Source organism: Suricata suricatta, chromosome 12 (assembly GCF_006229205.1).
Source record: "Suricata suricatta isolate VVHF042 chromosome 12, meerkat_22Aug2017_6uvM2_HiC, whole genome shotgun sequence".
NCBI classification, from domain to species: domain Eukaryota; kingdom Metazoa; phylum Chordata; class Mammalia; order Carnivora; family Herpestidae; genus Suricata; species Suricata suricatta.
The window spans coordinates 92,437,664-92,455,635 of NC_043711.1; the positions used below are offsets into that span (position 1 = coordinate 92,437,664).

The 17,972-nt window shown below is 54.9% G+C and overlaps 1 protein-coding gene across 1 annotated transcript in view; it reads right to left on the reverse strand.

The window, feature by feature from the left end:
• The window catches only part of CDH22 (cadherin 22), a 124,377-nt gene that overhangs the window by 30,033 nt on the left and 76,372 nt on the right, over positions 1-17,972 (reverse strand). The window contains exons 10-13 of the mRNA XM_029917960.1: positions 16,025-16,144; positions 7,576-7,743; positions 3,801-3,994; positions 735-988 (exon numbers count right to left, since the gene is read on the reverse strand). Coding sequence (XP_029773820.1) covers positions 735-988; positions 3,801-3,994; positions 7,576-7,743; positions 16,025-16,144 — 736 coding nt within the window. The remainder of the gene's footprint in view (positions 1-734; positions 989-3,800; positions 3,995-7,575; positions 7,744-16,024; positions 16,145-17,972) is intronic.

Consider the following 17,972-nt stretch of genomic DNA (forward strand, 5'->3'; position numbering starts at 1 on the left):
GGGGGGGGGGGGGGGGGGGGGGGGGGGGGGGGGGGGGGGGGGGCGCTCTGAGCAGAGGAGGGCCTTGCTCTGATTTCTGTTTGGGTAGGATAGGCAGGCCCCTGGGCCAGTTCTGGTTGAAATGAAAGAGGGGCGGGGCAGGAGCAGGGAGACCAGAGGGGAGTGGGGTAGGAGAAAATGGTGGCCGGGACCCGGGGGTAGCAGCAGAGGTGGAGAGAGGTGGTCAGATTCTGGATAGGCTGCTAAAGCGGGGCTGGTGGAGTTGCTGATGGACTGGAGGGAGGTGTGAGAGGGGCCAGCGGGTCTCCAATATTTTTGATCTGGACAACTGGAAGGATGTTTACGTGTTTGTTTTTGTTTTCTTTTGGTGGAGAGACCTGGAGCTGAGCACGGTTGCATTTGGGGTGGCTAGGGGAGCCAAGGGGAGCTGCCCAGATGGCAGGGTGGGCAAGAGTGTGGAATCGGGGGTCATAGGCATGTGGATGCATAGGCTGGGCGCACCGAGGGAGCCAGTGTGGACAGAGAGGAGAGGGGCTGAGCCCTTGGGTCTCCCTCCTTGTCCTGAGTCCCTTGCCCCTCTGTGACTGTTCTCACGTCAGTTTCCTTGGTCTCTGAACTGCATCTCTGTGTGCATCCCCCCTTCTTCCCCCACCCCTCCCCCTGTGCCCGCAGTCAGTCCGCAGGGCGGTGGCGGGATAGCAGGCAGCAGGCGTGGCCCCGGGCGGGGGTCTCACCGGACGGGCCGGTTGGCGGCGTCGGGGTCCCGCGCCGTCACCACGCCGACCAGGGAGCCCACCTGCGCGTCCTCCTGCACCTCCAGGAGGCCGGAGGGCGGCCGGAACTCGGGGGGCTCGTCCACGTCGGTCACGGCCACGCGCACGATCGCCTGGTCGCGGAACGTGCCCAAGTCGGCGAAGCGGGGGTCCACGAACTTGTTGAGGGCCTCCAGGACCACAGTGTGCACGGGCTGGGACTCGAAGTCCAGGCGCTGCGGGGAGGGAGCCGAGGACAGGTGAGTGGGTCCGCCTTGGAAGGGGAGGTAAGGGAGGGGGCCCAGAGGGGGCGGGGCTGGCCCTGGGTCACGTTGACTGTGCTGGGGACCCCGATTGGAAGTGGAAGTAAGCGGGGGGGGGGCAAGGTTTTGTTGACTCTACTGCGGACCCGGAGTAAAGCGCTGCACCGAGGATCCTGCGGTTGGAGACCCAGACCAACCTACCCTGGTTGCAGGTGAGACGGCAGGAGACAGTCTTGCCTAGGGACACGCAGCCCATCAGGGCTAAAGGGCACGCGCCCTGGACTTCCCGCCTCCCAGCACAGAATGTTGGGGCATTTGATTCATTTATTAATTCAGAAGCACTCATTAGGTACCAGTGTTTAAATACACGAACTCATCTAATTTTACAACATCCCTACGAGGCTTGTATTGTGATTATCTCATTTTACACAGGAGGCTGTTGAAGCCCAGAAGGTTCTGTAACTTAGCCCAAGGTCACATAGTCACTGGCAGAGGCAGGATTCAAACCCAGGCCAGCGCAGCTCCCAGGTCCGGGCCCTTACCCACGGGAGAGGGCAGCACACTGGCTCTGCTGTGTGTCCGTGGGGAATCTATTTAGCCTCTCTGGGCCTCAGCTGTGAGGGTTAAAGAGCCATTTCCCGGTGTGGTATGTTGGCCGCAGCAACTAATGTGAGTTGAGCCTGATAAGCCTGGCTGCCTTAGAGCTTTCCTTGGAAATCTGGCTAAACCCACGCTGAGCCTTGCTTCTCATCAGGGAGTGCTAATGGGTAACCTTCTGATGAATGGGCTCCAGGGCTGTGTGTTGGCTCCAGGCTTCTAATGACAACGCCTTACAGGGAAGGGAAATAGCCGTGGTGGAGCCCAGGGTGTGGGGGGAACCATCGAGTGGCAAGGGTAACCTTCCTAGAGGCCTGCCCTGTGCGCAGTGGGGTAGAGACCCTCTGTTTCTCTCCGAACCTCCCGCCCCCCACCTTCTGCAGCAGCAAAAAAGGCCACCTCCTTCCTCAGTCCCGTTGCCTGGGAAATCACGATGCAGGGAGGCAGGCGGGAGCTGGGCCTGTGAGTGAGCGATGGGCTCTGGACCCAGGCCATCAATCAGGCCTGGGCTAGACTCCCCAAGCCAGTGTGACTCCACAGAGACGTCTCCAGGCGCCACTGCTGGAGCAGGTGGGAGGGGCCAAAAAGGGGGTGGGGGGTGAGGAGGGGCCTGGGGATGAGAGTGAATGCAGGGGCTGGACTCAGGACCGGACTCTGCTGCTCTACGATGCTGGGCCATCTGTGAAATGGGCTCATCCTCCGGTGAGGACAAATGGAGCTCAGAAGACTGAAAGCCATAAAAAGCTTAAAAGGGTAGATCCTGGGAATGCCTGGGTGGCTCAGTCGGTTAAGCGTCCCACTCCTGATTTCGGCTCAGGTGCTGACCTTACCAGGTTGTGAGACTGAGCCCCACCTGGAGCTCTGCGCTGCCAGTACAGAACTGAGAGAATGTTCTCTCTCTCCCTCTCTCTCTGCACCTGCCTCCCTCTCAGATACATAAATAAACGTTAAACAAAAGGGTGGGGTGGGGCGTCAGGATGGCTCAGTCAGGATCTCACAGCAGGGAGCCTGCTTTGGCTTCTGTGTCTCCCTCTCTCTCTGCCCCTCCCTCCCCCAGAATAAATAAAAACATCTTGAAAAATTATTTTTTTAAAAGGATGGATTCTGGAGCCCGACTACCTGGGCTCATAGCCCTGCTCTGCAAGATACATGACCTTGGATGCAAATTATTGAATTTCCGTGGCCTCAGTTTCTCATCTACAAAACAAGCAATAATAGTACCTCAGAGGGTTGTTGTAGGGATGGAGTAAGTTAATACGTGAAACGCAGTTGCAGAGTGCCTAGCATATAGTATATGCTTTATTATTATAAGTAATAGCTGTTATATTTGAATCTTATGGGAAGTCACTTGAAGACACTGGGAATCTTCTCTTTTCAAACCCTGGAGGCCAGGTTGAGAGCAGGTCATTATGTGCTCACTGAGTGAAAACTGGGAGGGGAGAGGGGTGGGGGGGTCAGATGTTGCTTTGGGTCCCAGCAGGCAGGTCCAGGCTGACAGGGAGACAGAATCTGGCTGAACGGGAGAGGAGCTTAGCTAGACGAGGGTAGGGAGTGGGTGTCCCATCCTGGCCCGTAGGAAGGCCACAGCGGGAGATTTAGACCCTGGGGCATGTGGGTGTGGGTGTGCCTGCATAGCCCTGTGTCACTAAGCCCACAACCAAGTCCTGGAAGATGGATTTTTGCTTCTAATTTGACTTCCATCCCCTTCCCCGAGGGATCGATGAGTTTGTTCCTGTTTAGCTTCTGGTTCCTGGGCTAGTCAGTAGGGGAGGAGAGCTGTTAGATTCAGGAAGGAAAGAGCTTGGAGTCACTAGACCTGGGTTCAAATCCTGACTCTGCCCCTTCCTGGTGTGGTCTTGGGCCAGCCCTTCCACCTCTCTGAGCCTCTGTTTCCTCACTTGCAAACATGGGCCGGCTGACTGAGGTCTCTTCAGAGGGAAACCTGAGAATTGAATCCTGGTTCTCGTAACTAGCTGTGCAAACCTGCACAAGTCACGTACCCTGTCTGGGCCTCATTTTCTCATTTGAAAAATGGGACCGATCCCATCCCTGCTTCCCCAGGCTGGTCCTGGGTCTCTGGAGCGAACTCATCTCGGGAGTGGAGTGGGGTGGGCTGTCTGGCTGCTCTGAGGCCACCTGGACCCGGGCCACCGTGGGTCTGCCTCCCCTGTCCCTCCCCGGGACACACCTTCTGCACTACAATGATGGCCTCCTGAGTGTCGCTGTCCGTGGTGACCTTGAACACATGGCCGCCACTGCCGCTTTCCTCCTTGAGGTGGTACGTCATGTCCGTGTTCTCGCCCACGTCTGAGTCCTCGGCCTTCACTCGTCCCACAGCCGTGCCGATGGGGGCCGACTCCTGAATACTGAACTGGTACATTTCTGTAGGAGACACAGCTGTGAACAGGGATGGGGGTGGGCAGCCCCAACCCTGACTTCTACCAGCTTCAGGAGTCAAGAGAGGGGGTTCCAGATGGGCTCCAGGGAGGACAGTGTCTGCAAGGGGCTCCCGAGCAGGCAGTGCAAAGCCGAGGGTCCTCATTGTGACCCTGGCTCCATTTGCGATTGGTTAGGGAAGGTGCCTGCAGATCTGGGGGCTTCAGTTTCCCATCTGCCCACCAGGGGCACCGAGGCACACGGATGAAGGCCCAGGCTCTGGAGTCAGCCCTGCTGTGTAATCCTGAGCCTTGCTTTTCTCACCTGTGCAATGGGAATAATAATAGTGCCTTCCTAACAGCACTGCCATTATCCCGATGAACTCAGATGAGGAGGCATGGAAAGTGCTTAGTGCAGAGCCTGGCATGTAGGAGTTACTCAATACACGGAACAAACTGTATTACAATAGTGGGGCTTCGTGCTGGTTTTTCTGTTGCTGCTGGTGTTAAGGACTTTGATTCCTTCCTCTCCACATATTTACTAATTAAGCATCTATAACATCTCAGATGCAGTTCTAGGCACTGGAAGTATGGCAATAAGCAAACAGAGCCAAATCCCAGCCTTCAGTGCTTTCCCCTTAACAGGAAAAGAAAGACACAAATAATCACACCAGTAAAACATGCAGTATATCAAATGGTGATAGGTGCTTTGGAGAAAAATAAAGTAGGTGAAGGGGAACAGAGAATACCGATGAGGGTGTGTGTGGAGTTTTAAATAGGGTAATCCAGGAAGCCCTCACTGGGAAGATGACATTTTTGCAAAAGTCTGAGGGAGGTGAGAGAGTAAGCCAAACAGATATTTGGGAAAGAGCATTTCAGACAGAGGGAACAGCAGGTGCAAAGGCCCTGGGGTGAGCGGAATGCCTGGCATGTGCGAAGAATGGCAAGATGGCCATTGTGGCTAGAGGAGAAGCAGAGGAGAAACAAGAAGAAATGAGGTCAGATGGGACACAAACAGTACCCCGCTCTCCTCTTGGAGTTGAGGCTGAGAGAAGGGTGGTCTGCTAAATGATGGGCCAGTGCAGGTGAAGCATGGGCCGTGGAGCTGGGGATGTGCCTCTTGGAGTCCCCGGGCCTGGACACCGCTTGTGTGAAGTGACTGCCTCTGATTCATTCTCACATGACAGCTGGCGTGGGGCTCTTTCTGCAACAGGCTGACTGTGCCACTCCCCTGCTCGAATCCCTTCCATAGCTCCCGCTGCCCTGAGGTGAAGCTGTCCAAGACCTTTGGCCTGCGCCACGGGACGCTTGCTGCCTGGCCCCTGCTGACTCTCTGCCTCAGCCTCCCTCTCCCCGAACCCAGCTTCGGCCTGCTTGAGGTGCTTAGACTGCCTCATCTCTGGCATTCCCTCTATTTTCCTTTCTGTCATGCCCTCCCCAATTCTTATCCTTCCTTTAGTCTTACTGAATGTTCCTTCCTCCAGGGAGCCTTCTCAGACTGACCTCCAGGCTCTGCTCCTCCTCCAGGGCCACCAAGCTCTTCCCATTTTGTAAGGCTTCCTGCATTTCCCTCTCCCTTTCTGCTTCCTGCTCTCTCTCTCCTCTGTCTGGGGTGTGAGCTCTTGGAAGGCAAGAACCACATCTCTTATTTGTCAGGCATTCTCGAAGCCTGGCAGAACACCAAACTGTCACATAAATGAAATGTGTGAGTGACTAGGGAGTGAATGAATGAAAAAGAGCAGGAGTTACTGGTCTACGCACACCGGGTTCACCCAAATTCAAGAGTCTGACCATAGCAAGTGTTGGTGACGGTGTCCTACAATGGACGCATGCCTTTTTCATGGGGGGAACAGTTTGGCTTTATTTAGTGAAGCTGAAGGTGAGGAGAACCCCTGAGGCAGTTATTCTATTCCTCTGTGTACACACTAGAGAGATGTGTGCAAAACGGGACTGGGAGATGATCAGCAAGGTGCAACAATGTAGGGAGCAGTATAAAACCGCCTCAAATTGGAAACAAACCAAATGACCATCATGAAAGAATAGGCACAGGATGGAACCCAGTACAGCAATGAAAATGAATACATTATAGCCACAAGCCTAAAGTACTATTTCATAAACATATTTTAAGAGAGGGGGAAAAAAGCAAGACAGATTATATGGTAGGATTCTGTTTATAGAAGGTTAAGAAAAGCAGGTGAACTTAAGGTGTTAGGTAAGGCATATATAGGTCAAGTGACTCTAGAGCAAAGAGGTGGCACTCACAGACTGTGGGTAACTCTGGAGGAGGGGGGTGTGGGGTGACTTAGATCAGGAGAAGCACATGGAGGCTTCTGGGGGGTCTTTACTGGGGCTGCGGGAGTGTCTGCTTTAGAATTATTTGCCAAACAGGACATTTATATTTTACACCCTTCTGTTTGGGTGCATAGCACATGATAAAGAAATGTTCAAAATAAAGAAAGAGTGAATAAATGAATGACTAGACAAGAGTCTTCCTGGGGCCCCGGGTCCCTCTCCTCCGTTCTGCCCCACTGTCTCCAGCTCAAAGCCCTGCACAACTGGGCACAAGACTGGGCGGGCCCCTCCCATCCACACGTGGCCTCAAAGCGCCCCTCTCGGCAGTGCGGCTGGGCAGGGGCGGGGGAGTGGGCGGGCCCATTTCCGCACCTGGCTCCCTGGGTACAGATGCAGATGGCTCTCTCTGCCCACCCCGCTCTGAGTCTGGGCTGAGGCGCTAGGCCCCAACGCTGCTGTGCTCTCAGCTAAGGGATTGGATTCCCTTATCTCGCGGGGGTCAGTCCCCTGTGGCGGGCCTAATGTGAGAGCAGCAGACCTCAAGTAATGACTCCCCGATAGGGATCAGCCTGGCTCCCCGCGGCATTTAGTCTCTGCCAGCTTTGGCGGCTTCCCCAGCGAGCCTCGAGGCCCAAGCCTGGACAGAGGGGTGGGCTGGGCCGACGGGGAGGTGGGGGGCTCGGCCAGAGCACCACCCTCCCATCCCCTGTTGTGCCAGGAGAGTGGAAAGCCCCCCTAATTCAGGAGCACAGGATCCTGACCTCTGGACTCATTGTGGGGACAGACCTGTCACTCCAGACCTCAGCTCCATGCAACGTGGATGGACCTTGGCCTGGGTCTGGCTGAGCCTCAGCCTATATCCCCGTGTCTGCCCACCAGGCCTACCCTTCGCAGACCTGGGTCTCTGGCAGAGCACATGGAATAAGTGGGAATCATCGAGGGGCTAGAGCAGGTGGGCGGATGGGACTCACCCTCGGCAGGAAGCAAGGGGAGGGGAGGGAAGGTAGCTCCGTTAGGTGGCTGTGTAGGGAACCAGACGACCCTGAGGATTTCTCCACAAGAAGCATGATTGGAGGGGCACTGGGGGTAAAGGGGTGACTTGGGTGGACAGACAGGCAGATTCAAGTCCTCCTTCTGGCTGAAGCCGAAGGGGAAGCATGAGGTCATGTGGTTGGTTGGTTGCCTGGAAGGAAGAACGGACCCCCACGGTCCCCTCACCCTGAGGGGAGGGGTGCTGGGGGGGGTCTCCCAGACAGGAGCAGATGTGACCACCTCCCCCGGGAGGGCCTCACTCACTCTGTGGGAAGCGGGGTGGATTGTCATTCACATCGGTGACCACAATGGTGACAGTGGTGGAGCCAGAGAGGCCGCCCAGCTGGCCTGCCATGTCTGTGGCCTGGATCACCACCTCGTAGCGCTCCTGGCTCTCGCGGTCAAGGTCGGGCACAGCTGTCCGGATCACGCCTGTGGGTGAGTGAAAGTGAGGCCACGGATGCCCCCCCCACCCCCGCAACGTGCTGGTGGCTGATACAGAGACCCCACCACGGGCAGGTTTGGGCAAGGTCGGGAGGGGAGCGCAGAAGACACAGCACAGGCAACAGAACAGATGCAGGCTCAGTGGCCAGCACACGCGCTAGGGCACACTCACCCATGCGTTCATGCAGATGTGCTCACACAGATAACTCACACTCACACCTGCTCAAACAGATGTGCTCTTTCATCTGTCCGCGGCACTCACCAGCGCCAGGCAAGGACCAGCAGCTTGGTGCGTGTTAAGTGAGCCGGACCCCACTCCCACGCGTGCACAACTGGGAGTCACACTCACCTGGGTACATACACTAGGTACATCTCACACGCGTATATGGTATTTACAGAACATACACGTGATCACAGACACACCCACACACATGCACACTCACAGCTACAAGTGTACACTCTTATTTCCACACCCCTCCCCCCACGATGGAGTCAGAACTGGGGTCCCTGTGCCCTGGCCCAGCCCTAGATTCTCTGTCCAGGCACTGGCTGATCACTGATCAGATGACGCTTCAAGCTGTCAATGCAAGAGGGGCGGCAGGAATGGGGGTGACCGCAAGACTAATTCTGCCGAGCGGAAGGCCACGCTCCTTGTCTCCCTGCCAGTGGGAGACCAAGGTGGAGGGGAGAGTCGATGAGGCATTGAGAGCCTCCCCCGTCACTCACTCCAACCTGCCGAGTACCAGGTGGTGACAGGTGGTGCCCAGGGCCTGAGCGCCAGGTGGAGTCATGCACCAGCGGCCCCGCGATGCAGCCCATAAAATCCAATCTCCGACTCCTGATGTCCCCAAACAGCCCCCAGACTCCAATAAAGGCAACAGAACAAGGGAAGAGGTGGCAGTGTGTGTGTGTGTGTGTGTGTGTGTGTGTGTGTGTGTGTGTGTGTGTCTGGGGAGGCCAGGGGGAAGGCAGCTACGAGGTGACCCTGCTTTTGTGGGATCACTGGAGATACGGAAAATGTGTCGTCTATCTAATTAAGAGCCGCACAGACCCTCCACTGGCAGCCTCTGAGGCCCCTCAATAGACTCCCTGCTGACCCCTCTTTTACTGAGAATGGTCTTCCCAAGGACGCAAGAGTCTTAGAAGCAGCTGAACTTGGGATAAATCCCAGATCTGCCATTTTTTGGCTATGTGCTCTTGAGCAAATCCCTTCCCCTGAACCTCCTCATCTGTAAAATGGGACAGATACAATACCGCCCTGAAGAATGGGAATTCTCAACCCTGCCACTGTGACCGTTTTGGGGGGCATAACTCTACCCACTAGATGCCAGTTAGCAGGACGCCCCCCACCAACCCCAGTTCTGGTCCGAGCAGGCCCTCCTTGACCTGTCCCCAGGTGCTGTGCCCCAACACTGGGTCTGTGAGCAGGGCGCCCTTCTGGTCCTGAGGGCAGGGCTTTCTAGTCCCAGATAGCAGGGACTGGACTGGGAGGGTGAGCCCACCAGTGTCGTCTGCCTTGGGGGCCTGGAAGGAGGGAAAGAGCAAAGGACGAGAGAAAAGAGACACAACATGGAGGCCTGGGGAAGAGAGACGGAGAGGAACCTAGTGAGAGGCAGTGAGGGGTGGGGGGGGGTGGAGACGAAACAGACAGTGAGGGAGACTAAAGGGCCCAGAAAGAGAGAAGGACAGAGGGGTGTGGTCAAGCAGAGAGAAATGCACACTTAGGAGGACACAGAGAGAGAGAGAGGAACAGAAAGCCAGAGGCCTGGAGAGAGAGGAACAGGGAGGGAAAGAACAGAGGGGGGAAAGAAAGGCAGAGAACGACAGAGACAGACAACAGAAAGACTCAAGGCTGGGAAGGGGTGAAGAAAAGCGATGGGAGGGAGGAAAGGAGAGAGCAATCAGACAGACTGATAGTGGGGTAGCCACCAGGCCAGAGACAGGGGCTCCCAAGGGCACCAGTCAGGAGGGCCTGGAGGGGGGCTGACCAGCAAAGCCGTGTGCATCCGCTTTGCACCCAGGACCTCACTGAACGTAGAGGGGTATTGGGATTTGGAGCCACTGTGCATCTGTGAGCTTGTGCTCCAAAAGCTCATGAGGGGGGCTGGAGGTGGGGCTCTGGCTGAGGTCTCTGCTATCCCTGCCACGTGTAGCTCCAGAGGACGTGGGGACACTACACGCTTTTCACTTGGAAACTGATCATGAAGGCGTGTAGATGATCAGGTCCCAGCCCTGGGGCTGACTCTGGCCTTGGCCCCGCAACTTGCTTTGGCCAACGGGACATCAGCCAGTGTAACAAGAGCAGAGGCTCGACAAGCCCTTGTGTGCTGGGGCCTGCCCTTTTGGAACCCCAAGACCACTGTGCTGGGAAAAAAGCCCAGGAGGAAAGGCCTCGAGGAGGGAGGGGCCCAGCCACGCTAGCTGTCTGAGCTGACTGGCCAGCTGACTGTCGCCACACGAGTGACCCCAGCAGAAGAACTGCCCAGCCAACCCACAGAATTCTGACAAATAATAAATTGTTGCTGTTTTAAGTCACTGTGTTTTGGGGGCGGTCTGTAATCTCCCGTAGATCGCTAATGGAGAAATCACGTTCCCGGGTCCGTCCCTCTGCTGGGCTCACTCATGCCGCTGTGGTTCCCAGGAGGCCCATCAGCTGCCCGGAAGGCCCACTGTGGCCCCATGCATACATCTGGCAGTCGGTCCTGGCTGTCAGCTGGGGCTCCTCCTGTCTCTACAGGCTGGGCTAGCGTCCTTATATGGTGGTCTTGGGAGAGGAAGAGTGAAGGCCACAACGTCTCTTAAGGTCTAATCTGGGACTTGGTGGAACATCGTCTCTGCTCCCAGATTCAAGACTCCACCTCTTTTTTTCCTTCTTAAGTAAGCTCCACACCCAACGAGGGGCTCAAACTCATGACTCGGAGATCAAGGGTCTCAAGCTCTATAGACTCAGCCAGCCAGGTACCCCTCAAGACTTCACCTCTTTTTTTTTTTAATTTTTAAATTTTTTTTTTCCAATTTATTTTTGAGATATAGAGACAGACAGTGCGAGCAGTGGGGGGTCAGAGAGAGAGGAAGATACAGAATCTGAAGCAGACTCCAGGCTCTGAGCTAGCTGTCAGCACAGAGCCTGATGCAGGAACTGTGAGATCATGACCTGAGCCAAAGCCGAATGCCTAACTGACTGAGCCACCCAGGCGCCCAAGACTTCACCTCTTGAGAGGAGCTGTGGCAAAGTCACTCTATCTAGAGTGGTGGGAGGAATTGATGGTGTATTTTGTTGCCTGCTATGTTCTGCTCCCCACTTATTGCCTTCTGCTGCTGGAGGCTGGGGCCTTTCCCCCACCCAGCTCCTGGCGGGGGGGGGGGGGGAGGGATTCCCAGAGCAGCCCATGCAGTCATTCTTGAAACCTTCTGGCTCTGCAAATTCCTTCATTAACTCACTTATTAGACCTACTTACTGAGGACCTACTACGCGTAGGGGCCAGGGAGTCAGATATGAGGCAATACGAAAAGGAGGGACAGACTGGTTCAAGTCTTCTTTCTACCATTTACATGCTATTTGACCATGAGCAAGTGCTTGAGTCCCTCTGAGCCTCAGCTTCCTATTCTATAAAATGGGGCTACAATTAAATGAGACAAATTTTCCAGTGGCAGGTCTCACACTTTGGGGCTGCCTTGATGATCCCCCCACTCTTCAAGCCCTGGATTTGGGGACCCAATTAATACATTCCACGAGGGCAGAGATTCATACTGGCCTTGTTCATCATCTGGCCTATTGGGTCTGGATAGTAAGTGCTCAATAAACATCTGGACTGCCTGCCCTCCTGCCACAGACCCTCTGTCTCCCCTCTCACCGTCCGGGTGTCCTTGTCTGTTGGTTTCTGGCTTCTCTGTTGGTACAAAAGCCCCGTGGGGGCAGAAACCAGACTAGTTTAGCATCCTGACCCCGGGACCTGGCACTTAGAAGGTGCTCAGCCAAGGGCTGTTTCATTCATCCAGGAAAACAGGCATGTCTGGCCCCAGTTGAGAATTTTCAGCAGAGAGCTCGAGTCTTGCTATTCCTGCAGGGGTGGTGGGGGTGGGCGGGGCTGGGAATTAGAACCTGGCCTCAGCTCCCTGCAGCCTTGTCCTCACCCACCACCCCCAGTTCCAGCTGTTGTCCGCGACACCCCTGCTGTCCCCTCCAAATCCTGCAGAAGGGGCCCTGGAGCCCGAGTGATGCCTCATTAGCCCGCAAATGCCATCCCAGTGGCCCCTGCGGGGGGGCTTGCTGGCAGGCCTGGCCTTTAAAACACACAAGTTAATTCCTCCTCTGGCACTCGGCCTCATGGCACCCCGCCTCCTCCTTTCCCTCACACCTTCCTCTCAGGGCCCGTTCCGGCTCTGCTCCTGCTATCTGCACAGCGAGAACAGACTGTACCTCGCAGCAGCTGCTAAATATAGACCCGCATCAGCGGAATATTCCTGGCTGGGGAAATGGAGCTGGGGCTGGGAATGGCACCAGGACGGCTCCTGCAGTGGGGCCAAAGGCAAGGGTGGGCAGGGGGGGTGGGGCAGGGGCGGGGAATCTGGGCCTTCCTGGGGAATGTCAGCAAAGACCTTCTCAGACTGAGAAAGTCGAGGACCCTAGGACAGGGACCTCATGTGTGTTTCTCCGCCCTCCTTGCCTGGTGCCCACTTGCCAGCTTCGTGGGAGCTGTTCCTGCCCCATCTCCTAGGCTCCACGGCCTCCCACTCGCCACCCTCCTCCCGACTCCGCAAGAGGGGATGCTCTTGCTTAGAACCTGGCTGTCCTCCTCACTGTCTTGGAGTCTGGTCCACCATCTATCTGCTCACCCTTGCCACCTCCCAGACTCGGTCTCGGCCCCTCCCTTCTTTCCACGTCCTGTCTCTTCCTCCCTTTCTGAAAGGGGATCACCTCTAAGGGCTCCCTCGTGGGGCTGACTGAGGGCTGCAGCAGCAGCAGCAGCCCGTTGGTTCACGGGCAGGTACCAGATACGGTGCAGAGCACTTCATTCGTTTGCTGTTCCCTTGGCCTGCGCACTCCCTCCTAGATACCGAGGGGCTCATACCCTCACATCTCTGCCCGACGTCACCTCCCCAGGAAGGCCTGTCTTCAGCTAAGTCTATCCCCTTTCCCTGCTTTCTGTGTCTTCCTAGCACTTGTTGCTGCCCGACGTTCTGTTACACATGGATATGCTTACTGTCCCTATTCCCTACTTGGATGAAAGCTCCGCGAGGGTGGGGTCTTAGATTTGCCTCCTGCCATATACTTAGAGCCTAGAACAGAGCCAGGCACTCAACAGGCACTCAATAAAGAGTTGTTGAATGAATGAAGGAACTCTCCTGTTGGACCCTCACAATAATCGTGTGAGATGGGAATTTATTATCCCTCTTGTGTGCATGGGAAACCAAAGCTTAAAGAGCCCGAGCTATTCAGAGAGCTCTGGGCTCATATTTCAGACGGTCTCTTAGACGTTCTAAATGTTTCTTTCCTCCCCTTTGCTCATCTTAAAGCCACTATGGTTCAAATGGAATTAATTAGCTCTGCACCAGATCCCAGGGCACATTCACTCATTCTTCTGCTCCTAGTTTTCTTGATCTACATTCCTCCTTCAGTTTCTGTAGATGGGGCCCTTTCCCATCCCATAACCCAAATTTGAGAACCCCCAGATTCTTCCCTCAATCTAGTCCCCTGCATTCATCCAGGTCCCCAAGGTTTGCCCTTGGCAGGATCTCACTGTCATCCCTCATTCTCCCTCCTCAGCATCTCAACTAACCCTCACCACCAATCCTGTGTCATCTCTGGCTCCCTAACTAGATAGAGCAGGTTAAGGAGCTGGGATGGGGGCTGAGAAGAGGTGCAGGCCTTTGTGTTTGTCCTTTGGGGCTCTCTGCTGGGCACCCTAGGCTACTGAGTCTCCCTGAATACAATTCCTACCTCTGAGCCATGCTATCGAGAGAGCAGCCCGAGGGATCTTGTTAAAATGAAAACCTGAGCATGTCACTTCCCTGCCTAAAAGTCATCAATGAACCCAGAGTGTGGGTGAGGAGGAGGAGAAACAGGCGCCTTCCTATGTGGCTCTCGGGAGTGTAATCTGGTACATTTCAGCATTATCTATCCAGATTCCAAATGCATGTGCTCTTTGACCCAGCTTTCCCACTTCCCGAAAATTATCCTGCAGATATACTCACACAAGCACAAAATGATATATGTATGAGGTTATTCACTGTAGCATTGTTCGTTGTAGCAAAAGATTGGAAACAGCGTAAGTGTCCATCAGTAGGGGACTGGTGAAATAAATTTTAGTGTATCCACAACAGCTGTTAAATAAAAGAATGAGGAAGCTCTTTACGGACTGATATAGAATAATCTTCAAGATGTATTGTTAAGTGACGAAGGCAAGCAGTGTGGATAGTGTGTGTTTATAGCTACCATTTGTGTGAAAAAATAAAACAAATACATGTACCTATTTTCTTGTACATGCGTACAATAGCTCTGGAAAGATATCCAAGAAAATTATATTGGTTGCCTTGGGGACACAGACGGGGTGGCTGGGGGACTGGAAGGGGTGAAGAATTTCCACAAATATCCGTTTGGACTACTTTTTGAATTTTAAACCTTGAAATGTATAATCTATTTTTAAAAAACTTAATATTTGGGGTGCCTGGGTGGCTCAATTGGTTGAGCATCTGGCTTCGGCTCAGGTCATGATCTCAATGTTCGAGGGTTCAGGTCCCGCGTTGGGTTCTGTGCTGACTGTTAGCTCAGAGCCTGGAGCCTGCTTCCGATTCTGTGTCTCTTTCTCTCTCTGCCCCTCCCCCGTTCGTGCTCTGTCTCGGTCTCTCAATAATAAATAAATGTAAAAAAAATGAAAAAAAATAAAAACAAACAAAACCAATATTTTCCAAGTGAATGAGTCCAAAATCTCATAGGATATATACACCAAGTGGCTACCTGTGGGGGCTGCAATTACTGGAGATGAGTGTAGGATTTTTTAAAACATTTTAAATGTTTGAGTGTTTCCTAAAATGTATTACTTTTGCAAGGAGAAAAAAATGACAATGATACTAAGTGTAAATACAATTATAACTGTGCTCATAGCCTGGAATCCTCAACCTCTGACCCCAACAAAACAAACACACAAACAAAAACCCAAAACCCAGATTCATCACATACATACACCCTCCCGCATTACCCTTAGAATAAAATCCAAGGTCTTGAGCCTGGCTTATCCTGGGCCCAGGCGGACCCCCTGCCAGCCAGCCCACATCACATCTCAGCCCGCCTGCTTCCCCGGTCCTGAGTTGCTTACAATTCCCCTCATGCCTCAGGTTGTTCTCTCCCTCCTAGTTCCTTGCCTGCACCATGCCCTCTGCCTAGAACGCCCGTCTCTGAATCCCATTCAGGACCACACTTCCTTAGCCTTTGGGGATCCCCGGCTACCGCCTTCCAGAACCTTGCTCATGCATGTGCCCCAGCCCCCACCGGCCTGGGAGCCCCAAGATGCCATCAGACAAACATTCCGTGTGCCGTGACGTCTCGCCTCCCGCCTTCACTCCTGCCCTGCCCCTCCCCCCGCAGGCACCTGGAGAACACCGATGGGCGTCAGCAGCCACGCCCCGGGGTGTGACCTCAGCACAACACTTCTCTTGTCTGAGCCTCAGTCTCCTCCCTGTCACTCTGGCAAGGCCCCTCAGAGACGTCATCAGGTTCTAACCTCAGATGAAGGAAGCGGGGACTGTGTTTGGTGGTGTTGAGGGAGGGAAAAGAAGCCAAGAAGCCATTCTTCTCTAACGGGGTCCTCCCAACAGATTCGTAACAACTGCCCTTTGAACGGAGCTTTCGCAATTGCTGAAAAGACACCCTTCACCAGCTGACTCCCTCAAACTACGCCCACGAACGACCCCCTAAGGGCTGCAGGCACACTAGCCTCTGTTTGGCACCAAGGACAAGTTCGGACCTCTGAAGTCCTTTCAGGGCGCCCCATGTGGCCGCATCCTGCATTTTTGTTTCTCTGCCAGTCTTGCAGACGGCCCCCCGGCCTATTCTTTTCTGTTCCTCAGCACTTTCCTCTTTCCGTCTGGCCGCCCTTTCCTCTCTGCAGCCCTGGAACCAGCAAGTCGCCTCCTGCTCGGGTCCCACCCTCTGCGCTGTCTGGTTAGAAGGCTAATCCCAGACCTCGGACCACCCTCTGGCCCCGCCCCTGCCGCGCCCCTCCTCCGGTCCTGCCCAGGCCCCGCCCCCTGGCCCGGCCCCGCCCCTCACCGGTCTTGGGGTCCACGGTGAAGTGGTGCTCGCCCTCCAGCACGCTGTACACCAGCCGAGCGCTGCTGCCGTAAGTGGGGTCATCCGCATCCGAGGCCATCACCTGCATCACCGACGTGCCTGGGCCCAGGGGACCAAGCGAGACGGGGGTCACCTGGGGCCACTGTGCCTGTCCTCCCCACCCCAGGGAAGCTAGTCCCCTCAGTCCGTAACCCCACACCGACTTCCAACTCGCTTCTTGATCTGGGGCCTTCCTGTGGCACAAGCACGGCCATGGAATCAGAGCAGGATTCAAATCTCCCTTTAGTGGCTCCCAGCTGTAGGACTCTGGCAAGGGAAGGCAGCCCCTCTGAATCTGTCTCCTCAGGAAATGGGGGGTAGTCCTTGGTTCTTGAAGTGAGGGAATGCATTTTAAACTCTCAGGGCAGACTAGGCTCAGTCTCTCAGTGGGTGGTGCCAATGGTCATCTTCACCAGTTAAGGTCATAGGGTCAGAGTGAGCACGAGGACTGGAAACCAGACACCTGACTCCCAAAGCAGGGGTCTCTCTACCCACTCCAGCCCCTCCTGATTTCTCGAGGGAATTCTGTTTCTTTCCTCCCTCCTCCCTTCACCCCCCCCTCCAGCCTGATGACAGTTGGGGCAGCCCAGGATAACCAAGTTCACTGGGGCTCAGAGGCCAGTGTCATTTGGATCTGGGGCAGGAGGATGGCAGGGCCCAGCCTTCCCTTTGGAAGTAGTTGGCTGTGGGCCCTCCTGCCCTCCTCGCCCCTCCCCCTAGGTGCCCAGATAGTCCCCTCCCCCAGAAATACACACACACACACACACACACACACACACACACACACACACACTTCTCTACATGCTCCACACGCTCTGCACGTAGGCTGCTGGGGAGAGTATAAATTGGATAAAAGTCCATCAAACAGCGGCAATTAAGTTATTGATTTTAGACGCTGCCTCATTAAACCGGGAGCTTCTCTCGGCCTGTCCCAGAGATGGCTCTAATTTGACATCATGTTCAATTTGACGAAATCAGGGCTTGGGACGTGAGGCTGGACAGGATGGGGGTGAGGGTAGGGTGGGGGAGGGGTTGGATGGAGATGCAGGGAAAGCCTTCTGGGCCACCTGGACCTTTCCAGAAAACAGAGGGTGAAGTGGAAGACCCAAGAGGGAGTCTTGGGGGCTTGGATATGACCCAAGCAGATGAGACTCAGACCTCACTTCAAGCAGATGCCGTCTTCTGAGTGCCCTGCTATGAGGGGATGGTGAGGTTCTGGGTGGGGCCCTCCTGCGGTCGGGATTGGACTCTCTAGCAGGGCGGCATGCAGGGAGGTGAGGCCCATTCACTGCTCAGCTAATGAGTGAGGCTCTGGAAGTGCTACTGCAGCAATTCTGCTAAGCCCAGCCCACTGCCCGCCTCTCCCGCCTCCAGCCTGGGGCCCTCCATCATTCCAGACAGACACATGTATTTATTTTTCACTCTTTTGCATTTCTCATTTTCCTCTCCGTGTCCCCCCTCCCAGCCTGAGCCTCCTACACCAGCCCTGCAATGCGCCTCTTTTTGGCAGCTCCAGCTCCATGTCAACCATGTCAGGGTTGCCCAGAGAAGCTAGGGAAAGGATCTGAGCAAGACTCTTCCCTCTTGATGCTTGGTGCCTAGGGTCTCCTGCTTAAGGCCAAGGACATGACCCCAGGTGCCTCCTATTATACAGAGAGAGGAGAAAGGAATAAATTCCTATTGAGCACCCACTACATGTCCAGCTTCACCAGCCACTTAAATCCATCATCTCTAATCCTCCTAGTATTTCTGAGAGGCAGAGTGGGCCCCCTCTAGGTTATAGCTGAAGAAACAGGTCACACAGGTAAAAAGACTTGACCACGAGCACAGAGAGAGGAAGTGGTGTGATTTGAACCCAGGACTCTCTGAGACTGAAGCACTCCTGGGT